Source organism: Volvox carteri (genome assembly GCF_000143455.1).
Source record: "Volvox carteri f. nagariensis unplaced genomic scaffold VOLCAscaffold_91, whole genome shotgun sequence".
Classification (NCBI taxonomy): domain Eukaryota; kingdom Viridiplantae; phylum Chlorophyta; class Chlorophyceae; order Chlamydomonadales; family Volvocaceae; genus Volvox; species Volvox carteri.
In genome coordinates, this window is record NW_003307634.1 from 375,505 (window position 1) to 397,067 (window position 21,563).

Below are 21,563 nucleotides of genomic sequence, written 5' to 3' on the forward strand. Positions count from 1 at the left end.
CGTATTCTTCCTGTTCGTTTGTTTCCGTTTCCTGTTTCCCGCCTTGTAGGGTTGGTCTCGAAACTCAGGCACTCGGGCTTCCTTCTGGAAGTCTATAGTCTCTCTAAGCTACAGCCCAATAATAAAATCACACAGCTCCATCGAGTCTGCTGTGTCGCTTTGCTAAAGCCATGGACGATGTCGACGACTGCACCGTACGTGAGCTTGACTTTGGCAACTTGGGCACGTTGCGGATAAAAGAGTTCACATTCTTAAAGGTAGAATTGTTGCCGTGACCGGGAGCAACGAGGATACGTTCTGCGCGCTGCGGAAAGGCGAAAAAAGGCTGCAATGCTACTCGAAAGACATAACCCAGAGGACCAGAAGGCCAGAGAAACGGGACCTGTGCCGGGCCCTTGAAGATATCAAAATGATTTTGGGAACGGACGTGCGGGGCCTTTGGAACGAAAGGCTTTTGCCGACCCTGGCTTGCCCTTGCCCTTTGCCAAGCGTGGCGCGTCGATTTCCGTCCTTAAAGAGCTGTGAGATGACAGGGGCGCCTTCTGGGTCGCGCAACTTCTTTGGTGCAGGATGATGCAGGGGCAGTGGTGTGGGACGCCGGTCTCGTGCTGTCGTACTATCTAGCCCACCAGCATCGCCAAGGTGTGAATGAATTAATGAACGCAGCTTTGAAGGAAACATCACTCACATGAGCATTTTTCACATAGATATATGATGCATCTGCATTATTATTTGCACTGCACAAGCGGGCTTACGAAAGCGGCCTTCATTCAACAGGTCCACCACCACAACCCAATGTGGCACGGACGAGAGGCCGTCTCTCTCTCCGCCCCGCGCTCTCTCTCTCTTCCCCCCCATCTCTCTCTCTCCCCCCCATCTCTCTTTTTCCCCCGCTCTCTCTCTCGCTTCCCCCCTTCTCTCTCTACCCTGGAACGCACCGCCCTCCCTCCACAACGCACAAACTTAAGCTCCTCTTACCGGCCCCTGCTGCTGCTAGTACTACTGCTGCTGCTACTACTACTATTACGGCTGCTGCTGCTGCTGCTAGTACTAGTATTTTAGTAAGTACTGTAGCTGCTTCTAGTTCTACTGCTGCACAGCACCTCTTAGGTGTTCTGACCTGTCATGTAAAAGTGCGAGTCGGTTGCCGGTTGTCGGTTTCCTACACCGCCCTACCTACCTACCTACCTACCTACCCACCTACCTGCCATAGCGACTCCGCTACCTTTCCATCCATTCATCCATCTGTCTGTCTGTCTGTCTGTCCCGCGGTGCAGGCCGCCTCCTAGTCGCGGGCCGTACCTGCCTAGAGCTGGGCAGCGGAACGGGTGTGGTGGGCCTTACGGCCGCCCGCCTGGGCGCCGCTCTGGTAGTACTCACTGACCTGCCCCATCTGGTGCCGTACATACGACAAAACGTCCAGGCAAGACGACACCCTATTTAAAATTTAAAACTAAAAATGAGATCCGGGCCCCCGACGGCATTGCATTGTTAACCAATTTCCATAAGCCGTTTTCTCTTTCATCGTTAGAGTGAAAAGTGCATGTGGTGGCAACACGTGGCTGCTGACCGACCCAACATACACACGTATGTATGTCTGTAAGGCACGTACACGCGCGCGCGCACACGTCGTCACACACACACATAATCTGCACACACAGGCACACACAGGCACACACAGGCACACACAGGCACACACACGTGCCTCCACAGCAGCGCGGCCCACTCTCCGCTCCTCCCCCCTTTTCGCAGCTTCAATCGTGTGTGGTTCGTCTTTCCCCCCCTTTTCGGTCATCCCACCCAACACCCCTCCATTCCCCCATGAAGCAGCCTCATGTACCAGCCCTTGAGGGCCTGCAGCGGCGCACATCAAATAGATAGCACCCCTGTTTCCCCCCTCAGCTCCCCCCGGCCCCTATCCCCCCTTCCCGCGGCGCAATAGCTCAACGGTCTTGATGCTACCTGCATTGCGCTGGCCTTTGAGTGGGGAACTAGCACCCAACATTTGAAAGTGGAGGTGGCGGTGGCGGCGGCGGCGAGCGCCTCTACAGAGACGTCGTCGTCGCCGCCGCCGCCGCCTCCTGTCCCATGGTCGCCCCAGGTAATTCTGGCTGCAGATGTAGTGTACGACGCAGCTGGCCGACACAGCCTGTTCCGTACACTGGCGCAGCTTCTGGCGCCGCCGGTTAGCACCTGTAGCGACAGCAACAGCAGTAGCGGTACTAGTACTGGTAGCGGCTGTAGCAGCAGTACGGGACCTGACGGTGAAGGCGCCTCCGCGGCCGGTCACCGGGGGCAGTACGACAACTGCTGCCTCAGCGGCGGCGGTTCCGGAGCTGCTGTCGGAACCAGCGACTGCGACAGCGGTGGAAGTGGCGGCAACGGCGGCGGCGGCGGCGGGGAGGGCCATGACAGAGGTGGATGCGGAGGCGGCGGATGTGGCGACGGTGGCACTCCGGTGGTGTTTCTGAGCTATGAGCTGCGCGCGGGTGCGGATGAGCTTTCGAAGCTGTGTGCCCAATTCGGGTTGGTGGCTGAGGAGGTGAGGTGGGGGGGCCGGCCCCGGGGCGGGCGTCTGTCTCTTTCTGTCTGTCTGTCTGTCTGTCTGTCTGTCTGTCTGTCTCTTTCTGTCTCTCTGTCTGTACATCGTTATTCGTGACTCGATGCGCAGCGTGTGTTTCTGTTTGCATGGCAGGCTGTGATGGTCGTTGTAATAATCGCGGCCTTGGTGTCTACTATTGTTTGTGATGGTGATTACTTCGCTGCTCTCCTCTCTGTGTGTGTATTTCCCGCAAATCCGAAAAGACGTGGTCCACGCCGGGGTCCCTGGGGCGACGTGAGTGGGACACCCGTCCGTACACCTGAAAACCGTACATCTCCGTACACCTCTCCCACCCACACGAAGCGGAAACTGCTGCGTTGAATGCTGCGGTCGCAATCGCAGTCACATCCCCTACCCCCTTTAGCAGTGCCCATTACCATAACCGAACCTGACCTTATCTGATCACATCTAGGCCCCGTGGCACAGGTTTCGGAGCTGGAGCTGCACCCCTACTGGAGCTGCCCGGACATCCGCATACTCAGGCTGTGGAGGAAAGGGCCAATGAGCAGCGGCGGGGCGGGGTGATGGTGATGGTTGTGGTGATGGCAATAGGGCCGGGGGCCGTGATGTTGCAACGGTGATGTTCCTGCGTCAACTGAGCAGTCTGCGCGCGGATTGAGTAACTTGCGTCAACTAAGCAGCTGCTCGTGAATGTCAAGGCAGCCCTAGTGCCAAAGTACTGTCATCGACTGTGGTAAACTGTGTTAGGCTTGCTTTATGGATTTACGGGCTGTTTTTACACATGGAAATGTGTTTAATCATGTTAAGGCTAAAAGAGCTCTACTCATGCATGCTGCCTGGTTTGCATTTCCATCAGTTTCGGGGCTTAGCGGTACGGACGGAAAGACCGACGATCGATTTGATCGTCATTGATCCTATCGTCATTGATCCCCTGACGGAACTGTTGCTGGTTAACGGTAGGTACAACTTGTAACCTATACGATACGATATGCACCGATCGATTTTATCTCAGCCGCTAGCAGAGAGCAGAGAGCACTGCTACACTCCTTCTGCAGGACGATAAGGGTCTGGTCAAGTCCTGGCACAGCCGCTAGTACAAGCTGCCGTAGCTTGTGAGCTCTTGTGAGCTGTTGTGTCAGGTGACGCCTGACGACGGACTAATGCCAGGCAGCCGCCTGACCGCAGCGGCATGGATCTTATGCTGCCACCGATTAACACGAATTGCTATAGGCCTTGAGGCCAGCGCCTTTAGAGGCCTTTCCTTATTTAACTTTGAGAAAGTTGTTGTTTTGTGCTGCCGGGACTGCTGCCGACAGCATCGGCTAGCTGTCGGAGATCGGAGGTGGCATTGACGCTGCTGCGGATGGCCTAGTTTTTTTATTAATTAACCTGTCGCTATGTTCCCTGCTACCGCTCTCAGCTTTCAATGTGAATATCCGGATCGTGTTGCTTAAAAGCGCAGTGTGATTAGGCTGAGAACATGGCAAAGGCCAAACGCCATTTCACAGTTTCCGGAGGCTAACCTAAAGATCCAAACTTGAAATTGTGTAATGCAATGCAATTGTAGAGCTGGGGAGCTGACTTTCCCCTCTAGTTACAGTAACCGTGAGAAGCGCCGAAAAACTCCATAATGAGAGGTGGCCTTCACTTCACGCTGGTCATTGTTGTTATACATAATTGATCTAGACGTCAGCTTTCTTGACTGTGTAATAGCAGCCTTGCAAGTCAACCGACGCTCGCAGTACTTACCGACACCAAGATCGTTTTAAAGACCGGAAGTGCACGCGCTTCACTTCAGATCAACTTCACGTAACTGGTTCCTATGGAGCTTTTGGAATGAAAACGCCTTCTCCCAAGCCCTACGACACATGCTCACACGCTTTAATTGAAAGGAGTGACTCCAGTTTCCAGCGCGTACTTCGATGTTATAGGATAAGACATTTTTATAGATCCCATACGTAATAAGGAAAAGCCACCTTGCGGCAAACCCTGAGAAGCCGTTTCGTTCGTTATCCGCAAGACGGAATCTGCACGGGAGTGCATTTCACCGGGTATGCTTCCCAGTTATCGGCTACCACCTTTTTCTTGTAATCTGACACGCTCCTATAGAATTATGGGTGTTCCAATGGCACCTCTCGACCCCTTAACCGGTACGAAGATTCATAATGCATAACGATATCGCAGGTCTCTTACGCGCAAAATACATTCCCTGAATCACCTGTGGTAATCAAAATTCTCCCGATGCGCTGTTATACAGCTGCATGCATCGGTATCATCGCAATGCCCTAAAGTTTCCCGGCCGGCAGTGGTACGACAGCTATCCCGGGAGAATACTTAATTGGCCAATGAGGCTGCAATAAGTCATAACCCGTATGTTCAAGACGTCGTCTCACACGTGGTACGTATTTTGGCCTATTAACAACTGTCTCGGAAGGTGACCCTAGCCTTCTATTCCTTCCGGTCTCCGTCGTGTCTCCTGCGATACCTGAATTCTCCCACGGAGGAATCGTTAGCTACGTGAAAAGGCCGAAGGTATGCTTATGGGGTGTTTTGCTGTTCAGCTTTGAAGGCTGATGTAACTAATCGCAGACCGCCAAGAGCCCTATTTGTGAGGTCTAGCGAATTCAATCTCAGGTTGCAGAGCATTACAAAAATAATACAATATACTAAAGCGCTCAGGTCCTTGGCGGGCCGTGGGGGCCATGGCCTTCCGACGCTTAATCCCGTATCGGTACCATATCGGCAGTCCTGGCGATGATTTGTGCAATGTGTTCGTTCCTGCGCCGGCCTTACAGGTTGCCAGAATGATGTCCACAAGATTTAACCCGTGCAAGAAGGGAATTGCTTCCTCTTCCAAGCTTGGTTCGGCGGTGCCTCTACCGCCCCATGTCAGCCGTAGGACTGCTCGCATTCTATGCGAGGCAACGGCGTCACCCGCGCCGGTTGCGCCAAAGTCTGGTGCTGCCGCTGTTCAGGTCAGTCCTAATTTACAGCCTGCCGCTCCGTTTCTGGGATGCAGCTGCCATGCTTCATAAGTTCGTTTCTCAATCTTTGCACCCGATAGGAAGGACATTGAAGTTACTATTTAAGCACCTATTCCAATTACTTATAATCGTCTTATAATCGTGCTTCCACTGCTTGGGTCATGTTTGCGTGCTGTCGGTTTCGTCTTCACACGGCAGCCGCCTGCAACACCCGTCGCGCACGATGCGGCCGTGAAGAAGGAGCGCGCGCCGGTCGCTGATGAGCAACTTGCTGCGCTCAAGTCTCAGTTGAAGCGCGCGTCAGAGGCACAGCGCAAGTACTCCATATTTACCCAGGAACAGGTAATTATAATATACGTGGTCCTAGCAATAGCAGCCCATGCTGCCCATGCTGCCCATGCTGCCCATGCTGCCCGTGCTGCCCATGCTTGGAACGAATGTTTCTGTTCTTGCGACTTGCTTACCATCATCAGCACAAATCATGAAGTGGGTCAGAAGAATTTCATTCGGGTATCAGCCATACTGCAACGTTTGTGTACAGTTTGCGTATTCCTTGACGAGTCAAATATTTTGAGGTTTAGGATTTAGGAAACCTCCCCGAACCCTCGATGACGGGGTTCCACCCAAACCTGCCTTAACACACACGAAAGCATTTACACACGAAAAAATACGCGCACATATATACATTCATAGACTTATATAGCAGGTCAGGCACTATTGGTAGAGCACGCACCATTGCCCCCGGGAGATCCCGGGATTGAGACCTGTCAGGGTCGAAAATCCTTCCGTTGGTGGAAGGTAATGTGCCCATAGATGTTGGATAACCTGGGATGAAGTTGACTTGCAAGCTGACCAGGTATGCAGTTGAGCCGCCGTCGATCCAGCAGATTCCGTTGGATGCTGGTGGTGGGTGCGGAACCTGAGCGATCCACTGAGAAGTTGACTAGGGTGACTGGATGAGGGTGCCCCGAAATACCGGGGAAGGCAGGCTTTCGCCAGGTAGGGGCCGCAGGGTGAAGATATACCCCCCTGTCCCACACATCATACATGCAGGTGGATGACATCTTCCGGCGGGCCGCGGAGGCTGCCAACGCCGCGCGCATCCCCTTGGCCAAGATGGCCGTGGAGGAGACGCGGATGGGCGTTGTGGAGGACAAGGTAGGCGGGTTGGGGGGTTGGGGGGTTTGAGTTTATAGGACAACTAGGACTTAACGTACGCGCCTACTAGGACTTAACGTACGCGCGATTACTTGCTTGCTTGGGTCAAATTTAGGGTGAAAACTTCGTTACCTTGATATACTTGACATGCTTTGCTTTGTCGTCTTCGTGAACATGAAGAGCTAATATCTATCTATCTATATTATCATATCTTGTTAACAGGTTGTGAAGAACCACTTCGCGTCGGAGTTTATTTACAACAAGTACAAGAGCACGAAGACGTGCGGCATCATTGAGGAAGACCCCGCTGGTGGCATTCAGAAGGTGGCTGAGCCCGTCGGCGTCATCGCCGGTGAGATAGTGGATCAGCGGAACTCGCACACACATGAGCGTCTCTCAACTCTTGCAATGCAGCAATGGAAAAGCATCATCTTTAGACATATATTTTTGTCCATTTAAATTTGAATTTATTAAAAAAAATTGGTTTTATAAAAAGTGGAGTGAAGTGGAGTGTAAAGTTAGGAAGCATGCTTGCCTAGGTTACGAAATATAAAAGTTCCAATACCAGGTCTTCACCTTGTTCGATGACCTTGGATGCATCCGAGCAACATACAGCAATATCACACAAGAAGCTGCCGCATTTCACTTCTTGCTGCCACCTCCTCCTCTTGCTGCTGCAGGTATCGTGCCAACCACCAACCCCACCTCGACCGCCATCTTCAAGGCGTTGTTGTCGCTCAAGACACGCAACGCGCTCGTGCTGTGCCCGCACCCGCGCGCTGCCAAGTCGACCATCGCCGCCGCCAGGATTGTGCGCGATGCCGCCATTGCAGCCGGTGCGTGCGTGCCGGGTGGCTGGCCGGGTGGCTGCCTGGGTGATTTATGTCTTTGTCTTTTACTGCCTTTGCCCCCAAAGCCTCCAGCCGCCGCTTGCGCGACTTCCCGTCGCGTTCTAAACAGCACGCGGCAGCGGCCCTTGAATTGCCCGCCCGGATATTTCTATTGCTGCAGGTAACATCGCATATCGTAAAACAACGATTAAAAATCATTTAATCACCACAATGTGTATAGCGATATGTTACTGCTAATGTAACCTACAATTAGTACGACTTCCCCTTCGTTTAACCTTCATGTCCTTTCCCCCCCTCTTCCCCCCTTCTACATTCATGCTTCAATCATTTTTCCTTTCCCCCATAACCCCCTCTCCTCCCACCCTGCCCAGTCTTTCCTGGCATCAGCTTCACCCCCTCCTAACCCGCTTTCCTCCCCCCTTCTCTCCTAATCCCCCAGGTGCCCCTTCGGACATCATCAGCTGGGTGGAGAGCCCCTCGCTGCCGGTGTCGCAGGCGCTGATGCAGGCTCCGGAGATCAGCCTCATTCTCGCCACTGGCGGACCGGCCATGGTGCGGGCCGCCTACTCCTCCGGACACCCCTCGCTGGGTGTGGGCGCGGGCAACACACCCGCGCTGATCGACGAGACGGCCGACGTCAAGATGGCCGTCAGCTCCATCATGCTGTCCAAGACATTCGACAACGGTGTCATTTGCGCTTCGGAGCAGTCAGTGGTGGTGGTGGGCAAGGTGTACGACGAGGTACGAGCGGAGTTCATCCGGCGCGGCGCCTACTTCCTCAACGAGGAGGAGAAGGCCAAGGTACGGATGTTTTCCTAAAATTTTATAATTCCTGTCATTGTTGTCCGGGAAACAATTTTAATTTGTGGTCTTAGGTAGGAAAAGAAAACGATTCCAGAAAAATCTCTTCGCTATTCTGCGTTGCGAGTCTCGTTTGCTTGCTGTAAACAAATAAGGCTGTCCCCTGTATCCTGCATGTGTACGTCTGTATATATGTGTATGTATACATGTATGTATGTATTGGTCTTTCGTAGGTCCGTGCTGGCGTTTTGATTGACGGCAAGCTCAATCCCAACATTGTGGGTCAGTCCATTCCCAAGCTTGCTGAGCTGTTCGGCATCAAGGTGCCGGAGGGCACCCGCGTGCTGATCGGCGAGGTGGAGGTTTGGGGCGATACCGAGCCGCTGTCGCAGGTACGCGCACCCGCCGGCGGAGGGGAATTTTTGTGCATTCCTGTTGGTTTTATTTTTGTCAAACTTGTTGTGAATATCGGCCTCTTTTTAATTAACTCGTGGATTTTAGTTACCTAGTTGTCAGCTATCCATAATTTTAAACTGGGCAATTGCTGGAGCTGTCGTCAACCGCCGCGCTAAGTTTGAATTTATCAAATAACGCGCCCTTTGTTTTCCTCTCGTGCCGTGCTGCGCGCAGGAGAAGCTGTGCCCCATCCTTGCCATGTACAAGGCGCCATCCTTCGAGCAGGCCGTTCAGCTTTCGCACAGCCTGATCATGTACGGCGGCGCCGGTCACACCAGCGTGCTATACACCAACCCGCTGAATAAGGCTCACATCGAGCTGTTCGAGTCCACGGTCAAGACCGTTCGTATCCTGATCAACACGCCGGCGTCTCAGGGCGCCATCGGCGACCTGTACAACTTCCACCTGGATCCCTCGCTGACCCTGGGTTGCGGCACCTGGGGCTCCACCTCGGTCTCCAACAACGTGGGGCCGCAGCACCTGATCAACATCAAGACCGTCACTTCGCGCCGCGAGAACATGCTCTGGTTCCGAGTGCCGCCCAAGGTAGGGCTTGCAATTTGTAGACGCGGTGGCGTCAGCTGGGCGGAGTTGACACCGACAGGACTTATGCCGGAGACTTCTAATTTGCATGGGCTTGCATGTACAATCTGTAGTCGTCGCGGTGGTGTCTGCTGGGCGTGGAAGGTCGTCCTGGCCTTTAAATTGGTGTTCCCTGTCCGTCCTGTCCTAAGATCCATTTCGCTTGAGCGTTCATTGCCCCGCTGTGATGATGACAACACAAGTTGGCGGCATGGTTTTCGTTGGCGCCATCGTCATCATCATCGTTTATCATCATCCTTCATTCCATCCATCCATCCATAAATTCTCGCTGTTCTTCCAACAACATAACAATACGTGCTTTTGCCGCATTTTTCTTAATATTTATTGTGTCGCACACCGCGGCGCACAGATTTACTTCAAGGGAGGCTGCCTGGAGGTGGCGCTTCGCGACTTGGTGGGCAAGCAGCGCGCTTTCATCGTCACGGACAAGCCGCTGTTTGACCTGGGCTACGCAGACAAGGTCACCACCACTTTGGACCAGCTCAACATCCACCACCAGGTCTTCTACCACGTAACTCCAGACCCGACCCTGGCCTGCATCAACGCCGGCTTGAGCGAGATTCTGGAGTTCAAGCCCGACGTGATTATCGCCATGGGCGGTGGCTCGCCCATGGACGCGGCGAAGGTAGGCGGACTTTCAAGCTTTTCTTTTATTTGTGTTGTGGTAACGGTTTACTGCTTCAAATATTGCTTCATGCGTTGCTGTTCCGAGCGGAAGCGCAAGCGCAAGCACGACATCAAATAGATTGCGGCTGTTGCTAGCTAGCTAGGGTTATATCCCTCTACATTTCTTCGCGCCCTTCCCCTCTTTGTTTTTGGGACGGAGAGGCCATGCAGCTCCTTGCGCTTTTTTCCTCTACCCTGGAGAAAAGCAAAAGTTTTGAGAGACTGGATAGTGCTAAGGCTGTGCGTGGATTGTGATTCTAGAGCAGCTTTTCCTCCTCCGATAGGAACCGCATCGTGTCTAGTATAAAGCGGATTGTTGCGAAACTTTTTGGTGCAGGAGTAGGATTTTTGGAATTTTGTTTGTAGCTCGTCAATAAGCACAAATAGGCACAACAACTGTCATGGTAACCGCTCATGCTTCCCCCCCTCGCATTTTCAAGTCAGGGCAACTGCTTATCTTCATTTCTTTAAAATTGAACTGGTTTGCATCGGCCGGCTGCCCTCTCGTCCTCTCATCCCGACCCCGCCTCCGCTTCCTTGCCGCCACGGGATATGCACACAGATCATGTGGTTGATGTACGAGTGCCCGGAAACCCGGTTCGACGGCCTGGCGATGCGCTTCATGGATATCCGCAAGCGCGTTTACGAGGTTCCGGAGCTGGGCAAGAAGGCCACCATGGTCTGCATCCCCACCACCAGCGGCACCGGCTCCGAGGTGACGCCCTTCTCCGTGGTCACGGATGAGCGACTGGGAGCCAAGTACCCTCTGGCCGGTGAGGAGAAGAGACCTGCGAGGCCGTGGGAGGGCCGGTTTTGGGTGGTTTGGGCGCTTTTTTAAAGGGGGGAATTTATTGTAAGTGATAATGGAAAGAAATGACCAAAGTTTGAAGAAGAATTTATATAATGAATTGTTCTTTTTAATCTTTATAATCTGTTTTCGCGTTCCAGGATGGGCGTGGAAACCTTCTTCCGCTAAGCTCTATCGAAGTTCAGCACTCTCGAGATTTGCTTGACACGGCTTTCTCTGGTCGTATGCATCCCACCTATGGCCGTTGCATACATATACGATCGACACCTGTCAGGGTCGACAATCCTTCCGATCGTGGAAGCTATTCGTGCCCCCCTAGTCGATAGACGGTGGTGACCTGGGATAAAGTTGACCTGCGAGCTGACCAGGAATGGAGTTGAGCCGCCGTTGATCCGGCAGATTCCGTTGGATGCCGGTGGTGGGTGCTGAACCTAAGCGATACACTGAGAAGTTGGCGGCTAGGGTGACTAGATGAGGGTGCCCCGAAATACCGGGGAAGGCAGGGTTTCGCAGGGTAGCGGCCACAGGGTGAAGGTATGGCCCCCTGTCCCACACCATATACGTACATACAAATTTTCCTTTCTGCCTGCTCTGCTCGGCCGTGATCCCTCCCTTTCCAGATTACGCTTTGACGCCCAATATGGCGATCGTGGACCCTCAGCTGGTTCTCAACATCCCCAAGAAGCTCACCGCCTGGGGCGGCGTTGACGCGCTCACCCACGCCTTGGAGAGCTACGTGTCCATCTGCGCGACAGGTGGGTGACGGTGAGGGTTGTGGGTTGTGGGTGTCTTTGATGGTGATGATGGTCACCGGCCGGTGTGTGTTCAGGAATGTGCAGAGCATGTGCTCCGCCCCCGGGTCTCCGTCTGCCGTTGGTGTTCGGTATTGTTGTGTGAGTTTGGCATGCGTCATGTTTCGGATGATGGCCCTACAGCTGGCCAACCACCATTCCTTGGGTTCTTTGCCCCATACACATACAGAGTACACTCGCGGCCTGTCCCGCGAGGCCATCTCGCTGCTGTTCAAGTACCTGCCGCGGGCCTATGCCAACGGTGCGAACGACTACGAGGCGCGTGAGAAGGTGCACTACGCGGCCACCATCGCCGGCATGGCCTTCGCAAACGCGTTCCTGGGCATTTGCCACTCCATGGCGCACAAACTGGGTGAGCCTCAGCTGCTAAGGATTACACTTCTGCTTTTCCTTTGTTGTGTCGTGTCATAGTCTGCGTGACATAGAACCAGCGGTGCCGTCGTTGTGCATAAGTGTTTTGCTTGGGGGGGGAAGGGCCCGTAGTACAGGAAGCCATGTTGAATGCCGGCTTCGGTCCACGCGGTCATTCGCTGCCTAACCCTGCTGTCTCATTATCTTGCTGCTGCAGGCGCCGCCTTCCACGTGCCTCACGGTCTTGCCAACGCGGCCCTCATCAGCCACGTGATTCGCTACAACGCCACCGACATGCCCGCCAAGCAGGCGGCCTTCCCGCAGTACCAGTACCCCAACGCCAAGCACCATTACGCGGAGCTGGCGACCATGCTTAACCTAGGTGGCGAGACGGACGACGAGAAGGTATGGCCGTTCGGCAGAATCAGGATCATTTCGATGGCCAATTGTAACCACCCTTGGTTTGTTCATGGACCTAACAGCTGATCCGTCTTTGCACATTGTAATTATTATTTCAAGAGCCGTGCCGGCTTAATTTTGCTGAGAATGGACGATTTTTAGTTTTTGGTGTGCATGCTTGAAAGCATGTGGAGGCACATACAATACAACTCGGTTTATTTTGCCGATTGGCCCAACTGATTGCTACACCTTGCACAAGCTCCAGCGCTGATCATTTCTTACCACAAATCTCCAATAAAAGTGTTGCAAAATAACGCAGCCGCGTCCATGCATGAACGATTAACCTTGATCTTGAGTTGTAAATCTTCATTTTTCCCCTATGGTATTTAATCCAGGTCATCAAGCTAATCGAGGCCGTTGAGAATCTGAAGCAGCAGTGCGATGTCCCGCCGTCCATCAAGGAGATCTTCACCAACGACGCTGCTAAAGGGGAGGAGTACTTGAAGCGCTTGGACGCGTAAGTAAAAACTGAATCGCGATTATTGGCGGTCTTTATGGCCTCTTTACGCGTCTTTCACATCTTTACGGCGTCTTCACGGTGTATGATTTCCTTCAAACCTGTGACCGCCATCTCCCATATTTTGTCTTTTCGTAAAAACTGTCGATTGTAATATTATTTATTGTCTGAAATGTTATGTGCGCCGGACTTTTGTTTGGTTGCAGGCTTGCGGAGGACGCTTTCGATGATCAGTGCACGGGCGCGAACCCGCGCTACCCGCTCATTGCCGATTTGAAGCAGATCTACATCGACGCCTACCATGCGCCCATTCTGCCCATCAAGTCGCTGGAGTTCTTCAGCAAGGTGTAAACGAACGATATATCATACACCACGCAAGATGATCTGCCAAGAACACGCAACGAGAAATAAAATCCGCATCGTTTGTACCGTTGCGGTACTCGACACCAGGGACAGGCGGAAAAGTAATATTCTTTCTGTTGCAATGTATCCTGTTGAGAGAAAAAATGGAGAGTTAAGATTTGTGTGTGAATTATGTTTGCCGTGCTATTGCTGCGGCGGATGGGGAGTGGGGATGTGGAGGTGGGAGGGTGAAAACTGTGGTAGCTTTTAATAGCTGGCACATGCACCTGCACCAGCGTCGGCGGCGGCCGTCGTCATCATCATGTCGTGGCGACGGTCGCGGCGCTGGCCCCCGCGTTGGTATTTTTTTCTTCTTTGCTCGTTCAAGGCATTCCGTCACATATGGAAACGATCCATTGTCGATCCGAGCAGTCACCTCGACAACCGCTTTAGGATGCGACTGTGCTTTCTCGTTGCACCGTTGCATGCATAGAAGATCTTTCCTGATTGGTTGCTTTCGCTGTGTGCGCGCTTATATCGCTCGAGGTGGCGGTCCCAAGACCCTTAAATTCTTAGGACCTTATCCTCGATGATCTTACGGACGTATAAAGCTCGTTGGGGCCATATCGTAATTGTCACGAGGGAACACTTTTCCAATGCGGCGAAGAGGATATGAAGCGTAAAAGGCAATTCCAACTTTTTACCAATCGCCCGAGTATTCAGCAGGAAGTTCGGATGTGCCCTAGCAGAGGTCGAGAGCTGTGTCCGCTCATGGTTCGTACATATGTACGGAGAAAAGGATCGCGGCAGTGTACCTGTTAACTATCAATGAAATTAGTAATTGGACGGAACATTTCGCTGTTCTTGAGATGAGGGTACCGAGTATGCATGGTACGACATGTCGTACGTGGAGCGTGCTGTACATCTTGTGTGCTTCCCAGCCGGAAGATTGAGGAGATCCTCGTTGGTTCGAGCGAGGCGAGTAGAGATGCAAATGCTTGAGAATGTGTGCGGTAGGGGAATTGGGGTGCGACCAGATGTTTACATCTCTAGGACAGGTAGGACCCCTGTCGGGAGGGAGGGATCTTGTGGGAGGGAGGGAGGGATCCTGTGTAACTGTGTGGTTTGCGGTTGTATGGCGCCAGCGGTGTGCACCAGTGCCGGATGTAATCATCGTGTTGTGGTATAATAGTTAGCATAAATATACTAGTGTATAACGTACACCGGGCGTCTGTCACATTGATGCGCGCGCGTGTGTGTGCGTTTATGTGTATGGTTTTAAGTGTATGTGTGAGTGTTTGTGTGTGAGTGTGGGGTAGTTGCCATTGTAAGGAAATGAAAGGTCGCTTGCGCAGTGTGTACACATTTCCCGCCTAGATACACACGGTACGGGTGGCTGGATGACAAGGGCCTCCGTTGTTCTCACGATGACGTCCTTTGTTTCTCTTTCTTTGTTGGGTTTTATCTTCCTCTGTGTGAGACGGGTTTGGCTCTTATCCGTTCATCAGGGCTGATGGCCAAGCGGACTGAAAGGTGGTCGGTCGTGGGCGACTTGGGTAGCACGTTCGAAAGAAAGAAGCGGTAAAAAAGCGGTCAATGAATTTGCTGCCGTCTCATGCCCCCAAAGGATCGTGTGAAGCACACCAGCCGCGGTGACAGCGACACCTAACGATAAGTATGGTCTTGTGCCGCTGCGCCTAGGGACTCCTAATGACAGCGACCAAGTGCGCCCGGTAGCCGTCGTCGTAGCCGTCGTCGTGCGCCGTGAAGCAGGCGTCGTGCATGCATTCGGCCTTGTATGCCTAGATTCGGATACCTAGATCCGGATACCTAGATGTGAATGCACGTATGATATGTGGGACAGGGGGATCATATCTTCACCCTATGGCCGCTACCCGGCGAAACCCTGCCTTTCCCAGTATGTCGGGGCACCCCCATCTTGTCACCCTAGCCAACTTCTTAGTGGATCGCTTAGGTTCCGCACCCACCACCGGCATCCAACGGAATCTGCCGGACCAACGGCGCCCAACTCCATTCATGGTCGGCTCGCAGGTCAACTTATCCCAGGTCACCACCGTCTACAGGTCTCAATCCCGAAACCTCAGAGGCCATCGGTGTGTGCGTTATCAGTAGTGCCTGAACTAACATGTATAAATGAACATGTTCCTGAAGACCTCCCCATGCCGGCACTCCGAGTTTCCAACCTCGCTAGCCGCTAGGAAAAATCTCAACATGTCGTAGAAGAATACTACAAAATAACCTATCTGATGACGTGGCGACGGTCGTACATGACTTCAGCCGCGCATGCACCATGTGCACCTGGTAGCAGTCGAGCAAGCCGCCGTGCGCGTCTGGTAGCCGTTGAACCTGGCGCCTCGGTCCCCTTCCGCCTACCCACGACCAATATTCCTGTTATAATAAATCAGGTGACGGTTACGAAGCAATATTGCGAAACCCAATCAAATTAACCTCGAGGGCACCAGCAGCTTGGAGAAGGTCAGAATAATGGTCTTGGTGTGGCGGTGGGAAGGGAGGAGAAGAAGACCAACCACCAACCCAATAAACCCAACCAACCGACCAGTTGGACTTGTACGGCCACAAGCCCCATCCGCCCGATCTATGTCCCCGGTCCACAGCTGACCCTGAGTGCAGGCGGCAGCGGCAGAAGCACGAGCAGTGAGCGATACGTCATCAGTGTACGGCTGCTAGGCTCATGTCCCGCGAGGTAGACCTGATCACGTACCTGCAACATGTCCCGTGACATTAAACACTAGCAAGTAACAGTTATGCGTGTATATGCATGCGGAAGCCTGCCTGCCGTGTGTTCAGAGTGCTGCACACGCGTCCTGGAAACTGAAACTGAAGGCCGTTCTTGCCCCGACATACACACACACACAGTGGTGACGATATACCACTGTGGAGCCCGGCGGAGGCGGTAAGGAGCCCGGCGGCGGCGACATTAAAACGGATAGAGTGACACGGGGGGGCCCGTCTGGTGAAGCCGGCGGATCAACTTTCTTCCGCAAGCGAAAGTGAAACTACTCCGACCATCAGGCCACCCGCCAGGCGATGCTCCCCACGATGGCCCACCAACGTCCGTTCGGACAATGGTCCCTGAGCTGTGCAGGATGGCGATCCCCGGTCGTTCGCAAGTCGTTTTGTTGGTGTGCATGTAGCATAGATCCGCCGCTCCAATCTCATGGCCAAGGAATCAGATTATAGAGAAGTATCTTATCGCTTCTTTGCGAGATGTCCAGTTGGCCTGCTCCCGGTGTCCTGGTCTCGGCAAACGTGCATTTTCACGGTTAGGTTACAGTTATCCGTTATGCTGCCCAAGGTCGTGCCAGGCAGACATCGGCAAAAAGGGTGTTTCTGGTTTCGGAAACGGGTCTATTTCTGCCTTCCAGTACAATTTCAGTTACAAGGCCGCGGAATGAAAACGCGTTTTTTGCAATAGTTTGACATTCGAATACGGCGTACGATCCTATTTCTGCAAGCCGGCCGGCTTCGGGAACTGTATTTCTGTTTTCGGCAGTTTCGGCATGATCCGAAGCTCCCGAAGCGTTTGCCGATATCTGGCACTGCCAGGCCGATTGTGCATGAATACATCAGGTTTGGGTTCAGTTGTATGATATTCTTTAGGGATAACAAGAAAATTGAAACTATTTGCGTCGGGTAACGCTTCAGCTGTGTTAAAAAAACTCCATGAGCAATAGGCCTAGCGGACGCGGGCTCGCATCCCAGAAAAGCGAAAGGATCCCACGTATCGGACTCAAACGCATAACAAGCTGGGAGGCCTTTCGATCGGCCATGGAAGTTTCCCCCAAAGTAATACGCAGCTCACGCCCCCGCAAATAGAGGTTTCTCCATTCGAGTCATGGATTGCATTAGATGCAAAAGCCGTGACGAGACAGCCCCGGTGTGAGGGAGCCGCACCAACCGTGTTTCATTACGAGGTGGTGATCCCATCACCATAGCATTTTATGGTCGATGAAACCAATGCTTCATTATAATTCTATCTGCATCTCAATAAGCGGCTCGGTGCAAGCTAACCCATGCCTGGAGATGAGATGCCTTAAGGTATGCAAATGGTGCAGCCATGCCATTCGTGGTTGGGCAATTCGCTGTCTCCACCCTCCACGGCCTCCACTTTCTTGAGAACGGAGTATTAATTGCTGGTGTTGAAGGAGTGCTGGTGTTACCCATGTCAGGCAGGGGCTAGTAAGTCCCCTGGCTGCTGGCATATGCCGTGTTTAAACGTCCTGGCGTCCGGATCGAGCTTGTCATGTGTCGTTTTGTGCATGTGATGGGATCCTGCAGGTCGTCCGCAGCTTGTTGTCCTCCGTGCACCCCCGGAAATGAGGACACCATGGAATGTCGATCTGGAGACGGCCATGGTGAGTGGCTACAAGGCAGTGATGCTGGTGGAGCCGGTTAAGCTTACACTCTTTGGATACGGCATATGGCAGCCCATGGCAACAGCTATAGAGCTGGCGATCCAGAATGGCGATCGAGACCCGGTAACGGTGCTGCTCACAGATGCCGAGAAGTGGTGTTTCGCCTCTGTGATGGATGTCGTGTGTTCTGGATGTCGTCTTCCTGGGGCTTCGTGAAGCGCCCAGGGGGGCCCCGACCTGTAGGATTGCCCATGTCCGTGTGTGTGTGTGTGTGTGTGTGTGTGTGTGTGTGTGTGTGTGTGTGTGTGTGTGACGGACCAAACATAATATCTCGCCCGGCTGAAACGCGTTATAGGTACTATACAGCATTCTCTATTGCAAGGTATCTCGCATGTAGCCAACAAAAATCGTATGAGCACAAACAAGTTTGGCTGCCTCAATTGACCGAGGCCAAAGTCACATCAACGCCTCTCGCGCTAAATTTCATCTCAAAAGGTACCGCGTATCTCATAGTTGAATTCTTAGATGACGGCGTATGATAACTCGAACTCCCAGGCCTTGAGTGTGTAACGGACCAAACAGAATATTTCACCCGGCTGAAACGCGTTATCGGTACTATACAGCATTCTCTATTGCAAGGTATCTCGCATGTAGCTAACAAAGACCGTATGAGCACAAACAAGTTTAGCTGCCTCCATTCACCGACCTCAAAAGCCACATCAACGCATCTCGCGCTAAATTTCATCCCAAAAGCTGCCGCGTATCTCACAATGGAATTCTGAGATGACGGCGTATGATAACTCGAACACCCAGCTTGTGTTACCATTTGCCGGCATGGGCAATCCGACTTGCCACCAGCAGGCCAACATAATTTGCTTTCATTTCTCTATGAAATACACAAGCTCCTTGTTTGTACATTTACTTTGGCCAATGCACGGGGCCTCCGAAGAGTTGCAGCGTGCCGCTCTTACTTATCTGTTTAATTATTACAAAGCCATGCGGCAGTGGGGTGCTTTCCTGTAGCCGCTGGTGCTTCAAGACCTAAACATCACAGACAGCACCGAACTTCATATGTTAAGCAACGGCTCCGTTTGCGGTCTGCCGTACTGTCCATGCGGCATGCACCCGGATGTCGATGTGGCATGCACCCGGGATGGACGCAGGCGATGCTCCGAATCTGCCGGTGCCTGTGCGACGGAATAGTCCCGAAATCGCTCGAAATATATACATTTCTGACACAAACACAAACACAAACACAAACACAAACACAAACACAAACACAAACACAAACACAAACACGTGCGTATTCAGAAATCGATATCTCTTGCCGACGCGCCAAAAAACAACTGCACTGTGAATGCGCCATTCACCACACTTAGAATCCAAAATTGTATTAACCTGTGTGTACATTTACTTTGGCCAATGCACGGGGCCTCCGAAGAGTTGCAGCGTGCCGTGATGAAGCTTGTGGCAGTAGAGTGCTTCCTGTAGCCGCATGTAGACCACATACAGGTCAGCAACCGATGGGTGTGCCACGGAATAGTCCCGAAATCGCTCGAAAATACATTCGTTACACAAACACTACCTCCCACCATGTTGACATTACCCATCAATTGTCACACTTGCCACCCTTGCTACCGGCCTGTACGGATGCAGAGGGGCCCCGCCCTTTTTCCGGCTTCCTTGAAGCCGACACCCAATCTTGTCGGGTTTGCTGCAATGTATGGGCCCGGTGAAGGCAGTTGTTTAACATGGACGGCCTATCGTACAGTGCGGCATACACTCGGTGAATATATGCATGCTGAAGTATGCTTCCAGCATCTCCACCAAGAGGCCTTTTCGGCAGCCAGCTACTAAACTTTCCCCCAACACCCCCTTGGCCCTGCAGGTTTTCGCCCGCATACACAACGTCCTGTACCCTGGTGTAGACATCTCCCAGGTCGCAGCTCGGGCGGAGCGGGGCCGTGATGCACTTAAAACGCTGGCGGACGAGTGGGTGAAGGCCTGTATGGTAGATCTGGATAGGAGTCAGAAGCTGAAGGATATGGAGCGGGAGATGATGGCCTCAGAGCAAGAGGTGACGGACATGGAAGAAGAGGAGCAGGCCCTCAAGAGGCATCAGCTGCAGCAGCAGCAGCAAAGCCAGTAATGTTGGTGTAGTGTATGAGAGCCACATTCTAGCGAATAGTCCTATAGCGGCTGCAGAACGCACTGTTGCGCTTCCATGTCTGTTTGTGTGCCTCTTCTCATAGTGGTAGTTGATGGGGCAGGCTTGCCGAAGCAGCCGCATTTGCAGCAGTCCTTAAATGAATAACATGGAATGTTGAGCAGTTGGGCTTGTTACTCCAATTTCGATTTGGATGGCCTGGAGGAAAGGGATTAGATGTGTCAAGTGGACATGCAAGTAATGCCGCGGAGCTGTCAGAGCCTGCACCACCGCGTCGGTGAGGCACTCCTGACGGACCGATTCTGCCGCCTTATTGCCGTTATCAACACAGGGGGAATTCGCTGGTTCACTTAAAGAGCTATTCTGGACTGGATGCATCCCTTAGTGACATCCATCCTCAATCAACCAATCACACCCACAACGGGATCTGAACAGTTACACTACGAATAATAGCTCGGCTGAGCAGCTGACAATCCTGTAACAACATTGCATGCTGCTGCTGTGCTACATATGACATGTACCAGCAGCAGTTTGCGGAATGAATGGACTGGGCTGACCCTAGCTAGAATATCATCTGTAATTTAGGCGCACAGCTACCAGGTTAGCTTATTATTTCCCCTCCTGCTCCTGCTCCTCATCCCCTCACCATTCCCATGCAGCTAGGATTTCCCACAACCACCGGCACAGTCACCACCAAAATGCACCGCTACAAACAAAATCGTTTACATGAACACTCGAGGAACGGATGGGGCCCTGCTGCTGCCGCCCCTGCTGTTATGCACCGGGCCCCCCACCACCACTATTATCATCCCCATAAACCCCAGCCCCACTTCCTCTCCCGCTGCCGCCACCAACATGGTTGCGACCAGCTGCCAGCCGAGTCGCCAGCTTCCTGAATAGCACCGGCGGGCCGCTGCTGATGGCGAACATGAGCACACACCCCGCCACACCCACATTTAAAGACTCCATTGCACCTTCCATTGTCATTGTCATTGTCATTGTGGTTACAGTATTTCCGCCGCCGACGCGGCGGGTGCCCTCACGAGCCGTGAGGCTCCAGAGCACGCTGTTGACGCTCATCAAAAACCTCAGTAAGGAAAGTAGCGATTTTCCTCGGATTGGTATTAAGAAATACCTTGCGCATATCAGTATCTTCAACGTTAATCAGAAACCTATTACGCAACTCAGTATACGCCTCACACTCCATGAGCACATGATATTCATCCTCAACCTTACCCGACGTACAGACCTGACACGTACGGCACTCTCTCGGCCTATGGTGTCCTTTGTTGACCTCCAAAGGCCAACAACAAAGACGGAATTTGGCAACCATACGCAACTGGTTGACCGGCAAATAAACACGCAAATAGCCTGTGGGATCGGAGCCCTCTCTTGCTGGTGAAGGGGAGCCCATCCAGTTATGATACCTGCAAAGCGAAACCCCTTTACCTTGGAACACACGCGGATCACCCCCTTGGCTGAACTGATCCCAGTCACTTAAAAGGAACGCAGATAACCTCTCCAGAACCTCACCCACTCGAATCAACTGAGACGAGTATACATCTACCTTCTGAGAAACGGAGTCACACGCCGGCCACTCATGGCCCAACCAACGCAAAATGATGAGCACTTTAGACGACCAGCAATCCACTTTGAGATCAGACAGAAGAGCCAGACGGAGATCATCT

At 52.7% G+C, this 21,563-nt stretch overlaps 1 protein-coding gene across 1 annotated transcript; it reads left to right on the forward strand.

The window, feature by feature from the left end:
- Positions 1-170: 170 nt before the first annotated feature.
- adh1 (dual function alcohol dehydrogenase) lies at positions 171-13,955 on the forward strand (the record flags this gene model as incomplete). Its single annotated transcript, XM_002958307.1, has 20 exons — positions 171-257; positions 570-642; positions 1,278-1,333; positions 1,943-2,185; positions 3,085-3,179; positions 5,463-5,538; positions 5,746-5,889; positions 6,601-6,705; positions 6,928-7,057; positions 7,386-7,541; positions 7,996-8,357; positions 8,591-8,749; positions 8,988-9,359; positions 9,766-10,041; positions 10,645-10,855; positions 11,511-11,645; positions 11,872-12,054; positions 12,271-12,458; positions 12,848-12,969; positions 13,176-13,955. 20 exons carry the CDS (start codon positions 171-173, stop codon positions 13,318-13,320), a joined length of 3,318 nt encoding a protein of 1,105 aa, XP_002958353.1. The 3' UTR covers positions 13,321-13,955.
- Positions 13,956-21,563: the final 7,608 nt, after the last annotated feature.